At 43.3% G+C, this 6606-nt stretch overlaps 1 protein-coding gene across 1 annotated transcript; it reads right to left on the reverse strand.

The window, feature by feature from the left end:
- Positions 1–31: 31 nt before the first annotated feature.
- LOC145470378 (2-amino-1-hydroxyethylphosphonate dioxygenase (glycine-forming)-like) lies at positions 32–1401 on the reverse strand. The gene is made up of 2 exons (XM_081454207.1): positions 912–1401; positions 32–259 (listed from the first exon to the last, which is right to left on the reverse strand). Exons 1-2 carry the CDS (start codon positions 1278–1280, stop codon positions 47–49), a joined length of 582 nt encoding a protein of 193 aa, XP_081310333.1. The 5' UTR covers positions 1281–1401; the 3' UTR covers positions 32–46.
- Positions 1402–6606: the final 5205 nt, after the last annotated feature.

The raw sequence follows: 6606 nt of genomic DNA on the forward strand, positions 1-6606 counted from the left end.
TTTTGCCCTCATGGTTAATTTGAACAGCTCTTTAATGTGCTTTTTATTATTTTTTGTATATACTTTCTAGCAACGTCTTACACATATTTTCATATTTATCCAGTGAGTCTATAGGAGCACCCTCAACTTTGCCTTGATCATCCCAATTTCTCATTTTAATTAGGGCTTGAAAGTGAGTCAGCTTCTCGAACTTTGCAGCCTCTTCTGCCGTCATAGGACCCCCTTGAAAGACCAGCGTCTGTTGGCTTGCTGGAGTGAGCTGAAAGCACACACAAAAAAAGGAAAACAGGATATTTTTTCCCTAAGGAGTGGCTCTACTGTATTTAATTTTGCACATTTTCCATCTTGAAAATCATAAAAATTAGTATCTGAAAAACAAGATTCTTTGGGCCTGTCACGCAATCTTACGTTCGACGTTGGTAAATATTGCGTGACAGACCTAAAACTCTGAGCCCCTACCAAAATATTCGTCAACACTTATGAAACCCTAAAATATAGAATTCATCAACTGTATTCCCGCAAACTCCTTTGCAGCTCTGGGTATCTCCCGATCCTGTAACTTAAAATAACACAAAGTGTATCACTGAAACAGTGTGAGCCACCACCGGGGGAGCACTGTGTAAATCTTTGGGTGGGGCTGTGCCGCTGGAACCCTGAAACCCTTACCCTATACTAGACAGACTAGACCATGATGAGCTCGATTTTACAACCCCACTCAATTGAGACTAGGCACCAAAAATCTCTTCCCTATTCTAGACCAAAACTATCCGATTTCTATACCCCAAAATAAACTGCATGAAAAGGTCTGAAGACCTGATACCCTTCACAGCGGCACATAACCATATAGCTTAAATATAGGAATACTCCCTTCCCCCTTCCGAGGGAGCCGCCCCCTTTGTATCTTTAAATACCTCTTCATGATACTGTGGATGTTTCCAAACGAGATATCTTTTGGCATCTACATGACCTCGAACAAAACTTGTAATAGCGTCTGGGAAGCCAAGATCTTTCAGAAACTGTTCTCCAATGATCTCGTGAGCGTGGGTGCCAACGTCTCCCATGGGAGGCAAAGACCTGTCGAAACCGATGAGATGACCAATGTCATGAAGGAAAACCCCCAAAACGACCTCATCTGGGAAGCCTTCTTTCTCCGCAAGCATAGCACATTGAGTCATGTGCTCTTGCTGTGAAACGGGTTCGCCGATATAGTCTCGGTTTCCGTACTTTCTATACAGATCAAAGACTTCTTTCGTGGCTTGTTCGGCCCTCGATGTAGCCATTTTACAACCGGAAACTGAAGTTGTGAAATGGACATTGGAAATCGACACCAAATGTCAACCCCGGGAAGAGGAGCGAACAGGAAAACGGGTTAGTACTTGATGTAAATCACTTATAATGTCCCGAATTTTAATTGAAGTTTCTCGTGACCCCTGCAGCCTTGGTACTTCTGTAACCCTGTTGCTCCTGTAACCCTGTTGCCCCTGTAACCTTATTGACTATGTAGCCTTGTTACGCCTGTTTATTATCGTAACCCTGTTACTCTTGTAACCTTGTTACTTTTACAACGCTATTATTACTTCTGTAACTTTGTTACTTCTGTAACGTTGCTATTCCTGTAACCTTGTTACTCCTGTAACCTTGTTACTCCTGTAACCCTGTTACTTCTGTAACCCTGTTACTCCTGTAACCTTGTTGCTCCTGTAACCTTGTTACTTCTGTAACCCTGTTACTCCTGTAACCTTATTACTCCTGTAACCCTGTTATTCCTGTAACCCTGTTACTCCTGTAACCTTGGTACTCCTGTTACCTTGTTACTCCTGTTACCTTGTTACTCCTGTAACCTTGTTACTCCTGTAACCTTGTTACTCCTGTAACCTTGTTGCTCCTGTAACCGTGTTACTCCTGTAACCCTGTTACTCCTGTAACCCTGTTACTCCTGTAACCCTGTTACTCCTGTAACCCTGTTACTCCTGTAACCCTGTTACTCCTGTAACCCTGTTACTCCTCTAACCTTGTTACTCCTGTAACCTTGTTACTCCTGTAACCTTGTTGCTCCTGTAACCTTGTTACTCCTGTAACCCTGTTACTCCTGTAACCCTGTTACTCCTGTAACCTTGTTACTCCTGTAACCCTGTTACTCCTGTAACCCTGTTACTCCTGTAACCCTGTTACTCCTGTAACCCTGTTACTCCTGTAACCCTGTTACTCCTGTAACCCTGTTACTCCTGTAACCTTGTTACTCCTGTAACCTTGTTACTCCTGTAACCTTGGTACTCCTGTAACCTTGTTACTCCTGTAACCCTGTTACTCCTGTAACCTTGTTACGCCTGTTACCTTGTTGCTCCTGTAACCTTGTTACTCCTGTAACCCTGTTATTCCTGTAACCTTGGTACTCCTGTTACCTTGTTACTCCTGTAACCTTGTTACTCCTGTAACCTTGTTACTCCTGTAACCTTGTTACTCCTGTAACCCTGTTACTCCTGTAACCTTGGTACTCCTGTTACCTTGTTACTCCTGTTACCTTGTTACTCCTGTAACCTTGTTACTCCTGTAACCTTGTTACTCCTGTAACCTTGTTACTCCTGTAACCTTATTACTCCTGTAACGTTGTTATTCCTGTAACCTTGTTACTCCTGTAACCTTGTTACTCCTGTAACCTTGTTACTCCTGTAACCCTGTTACTCCTGTAACCTTGTTACGCCTGTTACCTTGTTGCTCCTGTAACCTTGTTACTCCTGTAACCCTGTTATTCCTGTAACCTTGGTACTCCTGTTACCTTGTTACTCCTGTAACCTTGTTACTCCTGTAACCTTGTTACTCCTGTAACCTTGTTACTCCTGTAACCCTGTTACTCCTGTAACCTTGGTACTCCTGTTACCTTGTTACTCCTGTTACCTTGTTACTCCTGTAACCTTGTTACTCCTGTAACCTTGTTACTCCTGTAACCTTGTTACTCCTGTAACCTTATTACTCCTGTAACGTTGTTATTCCTGTAACCTTGTTACTCCTGTAACCTTGTTACTCCTGTAACCCTGTTACTTCTGTAACCCTGTTGCTCCTGTAACCTTGTTACTCCTGTAACCTTGTTACTCCTGTAACCTTGTTACTCCTGTAACCCTGTTACTTCTGTAACCCTGTTACTCCTGTAACCTTATTACTCCTGTAACCCTGTTACTCCTGTAACGTTGTTATTCCTGTAACCTTGTTACTCCTGTAACCTTGTTACTCCTGTAACCTTGTTACTCCTGTAACCTTGTTACTCCTGTAACCTTGTTGCTCCTGTAACCTTGTTACTCCTGTAACCCTGTTACTCCTGTAACCCTGTTACTCCTGTAACCTTGTTACTCCTGTAACCCTGTTACTCCTGTAACCCTGTTACTCCTGTAACCCTGTTACTCCTGTAACCCTGTTACTCCTGTAACCTTGTTACTCCTGTAACCCTGTTACTCCTGTAACCCTGTTGCTCCTGTAACCTTGTTACTCCTGTAACCCTGTTACTCCTGTAACCCTGTTACTCCTGTAACCTTATTACTCCTGTAACCCTGTTACTCCTGTAACCTTGGTACTCCTGTTACCTTGTTACTCCTGTAACCTTGTTACTCCTGTAACCTTGTTACTCCTGTAACCTTGTTACTCCTGTAACCTTGTTACTCCTGTAACCTTGTTGCTCCTGTAACCTTGTTACTCCTGTAACCCTGTTACTCCTGTAACCCTGTTACTCCTGTAACCTTGTTACTCCTGTAACCCTGTTACTCCTGTAACCCTGTTACTCCTGTAACCCTGTTACTCCTGTAACCCTGTTACTCCTGTAACCCTGTTACTCCTGTAACCTTGTTACTCCTGTAACCTTGTTACTCCTGTAACCTTGTTACTCCTGTAACCTTGTTACTCCTGTAACCCTGTTACTCCTGTAACCTTGTTACTCCTGTTACCTTGTTACTCCTGTGACCTTGTTACTCCTGTAACCCTGTTACTCCTGTAACCTTGGTACTCCTGTTACCTTGTTACTCCTGTTACCTTGTTACTCCTGTAACCTTGTTACTCCTGTAACCTTGTTACTCCTGTAACCTTGTTACTCCTGTAACCCTGTTACTCCTGTAACCCTGTTACTCCTGTAACCTTATTACTCCTGTAACCCTGTTACTCCTGTAACCTTGGTACTCCTGTTACCTTGTTACTCCTGTAACCTTGTTACTCCTGTAACCTTGTTACTCCTGTAACCTTGTTACTCCTGTAACCTTGTTACTCCTGTAACCTTGTTGCTCCTGTAACCTTGTTACTCCTGTAACCCTGTTACTCCTGTAACACTGTTACTCCTGTAACCTTGTTACTCCTGTAACCCTGTTACTCCTGTAACCCTGTTACTCCTGTAACCCTGTTACTCCTGTAACCCTGTTACTCCTGTAACCCTGTTACTCCTGTAACCTTGTTACTCCTGTAACCTTGTTACTCCTGTAACCTTGTTACTCCTGTAACCTTGGTACTCCTGTAACCTTGTTACTCCTGTAACCCTGTTACTCCTGTAACCTTGTTACTCCTGTTACCTTGTTACTCCTGTGACCTTGTTACTCCTGTAACCCTGTTACTCCTGTAACCTTGGTACTCCTGTTACCTTATTACTCCTGTTACCTTGTTACTCCTGTAACCTTGTTACTCCTGTAACCTTGTTACTCCTGTAACCTTGTTACTCCTGTAACCTTGTTACTCCTGTAACCTTGTTACTCCTGTAACCTTGTTACTCCTGTAACCTTGTTACTCCTGTAACCTTGTTACTCCTGTAACCTTGTTACTCCTGTAACCTTGTTACCCCTGTAACCTTGTTACTCCTGTAACCCTGTTACTTCTGTAACGTTGTTACTCCTGTAACGTTGTTACTCCTGTAACCTTCTTACTTCTGTAACCCTGTTACTCCTGTAACCTTGTTACTCCTGTAACCTTGTTGCTCCTGTAACCTTGTTACTCCTGTAACCCTGTTACTGCTGTAACCCTGTTACTCCTGTAACCTTGTTACTCCTGTAACCTTGTTACTCCTGTAACCTTGTTACTCCTGTAACCTTGTTGCTCCTGTAACCTTGTTGCTCCTGTAACCCTGTTACTCCTGTAACCCTGTTACTCCTGTAACCTTATTACTCCTGTAACCCTGTTACTCCTGTAACGTTGTTATTCCTGTAACCTTGTTACTCCTGTAACCTTGTTACTCCTGTAACCTTGTTACTCCTGTAACCTTGTTACTCCTGTAACCTTGTTGCTCCTGTAACCTTGTTACTCCTGTAACCCTGTTACTCCTGTAACCCTGTTACTCCTGTAACCTTGTTACTCCTGTAACCCTGTTACTCCTGTAACCCTGTTACTCCTGTAACCCTGTTACTCCTGTAACCCTGTTACTCCTGTAACCTTGTTACTCCTGTAACCCTGTTACTCCTGTAACCCTGTTGCTCCTGTAACCTTGTTACTCCTGTAACCTTGTTACTCCTGTAACCCTGTTACTCCTGTAACCCTGTTACTCCTGTAACCTTATTACTCCTGTAACCCTGTTACTCCTGTAACCTTGGTACTCCTGTTACCTTGTTACTCCTGTAACCTTGTTACTCCTGTAACCTTGTTCCTCCTGTAACCTTGTTACTCCTGTAACCTTGTTACTCCTGTAACCTTGTTGCTCCTGTAACCTTGTTACTCCTGTAACCCTGTTACTCCTGTAACCCTGTTACTCCTGTAACCTTGTTACTCCTGTAACCCTGTTACTCCTGTAACCCTGTTACTCCTGTAACCCTGTTACTCCTGTAACCCTGTTACTCCTGTAACCCTGTTACTCCTGTAACCCTGTTACTCCTGTAACCTTGTTACTCCTGTAACCTTGTTACTCCTGTAACCTTGTTACTCCTGTAACCTTGTTACTCCTGTAACCCTGTTACTCCTGTAACCTTGTTACTCCTGTTACCTTGTTACTCCTGTGACCTTGTTACTCCTGTAACCCTGTTACTCCTGTAACCTTGGTACTCCTGTTACCTTGTTACTCCTGTTACCTTGTTACTCCTGTAACCTTGTTACTCCTGTAACCTTGTTACTCCTGTAACCTTGTTACTCCTGTAACCTTGTTACTCCTGTAACCCTGTTACTCCTGTAACCCTGTTACTCCTGTAACCTTATTACTCCTGTAACCCTGTTACTCCTGTAACCTTGGTACTCCTGTTACCTTGTTACTCCTGTAACCTTGTTACTCCTGTAACCTTGTTACTCCTGTAACCTTGTTGCTCCTGTAACCTTGTTGCTCCTGTAACCTTGTTACTCCTGTAACCCTGTTACTCCTGTAACCCTGTTACTTCTGTAACCCTGTTACTCCTGTAACCTTGTTGCTCCTGTAACCTTGTTGCTCCTGTAACCTTGTTGCTCCTGTAACCTTGTTACTCCTGTAACCTTGTTACTCCTGTAACCTTGTTACTCCTGTAACCTTGTTGCTCCTGTAACCTTGTTGCTCCTGTAACCTTGTTGCTCCTGTAACCTTGTAGCTCCTGTAACCTTGTTACCCCTGTAACCTTGTTACTCCTGTAACCATATTACTCCTGTAACGTTGTTATTCCTGTAACCTTGTTACTCCTGTAACCCTGT

This window comes from Orbicella franksi, chromosome 15 (assembly GCF_964199315.1).
Source record: "Orbicella franksi chromosome 15, jaOrbFran1.1, whole genome shotgun sequence".
Taxonomy (NCBI): Eukaryota; Metazoa; Cnidaria; class Anthozoa; order Scleractinia; family Merulinidae; genus Orbicella; species Orbicella franksi.

Bases quoted from the DNA above. Each gene is read 5' to 3' on its own strand.
- LOC145470378 (XM_081454207.1), bottom strand. From the start codon at position 1,280: ATGGCTACATCGAGGGCCGAACAAGCCACGAAAGAAGTCTTTGATCTG. The intron at 260-911 runs GTATTTAAAGAT...GTGTGCTTTCAG, and splicing joins ATCCACAGTATCATGAAGAG to CTCACTCCAGCAAGCCAACA.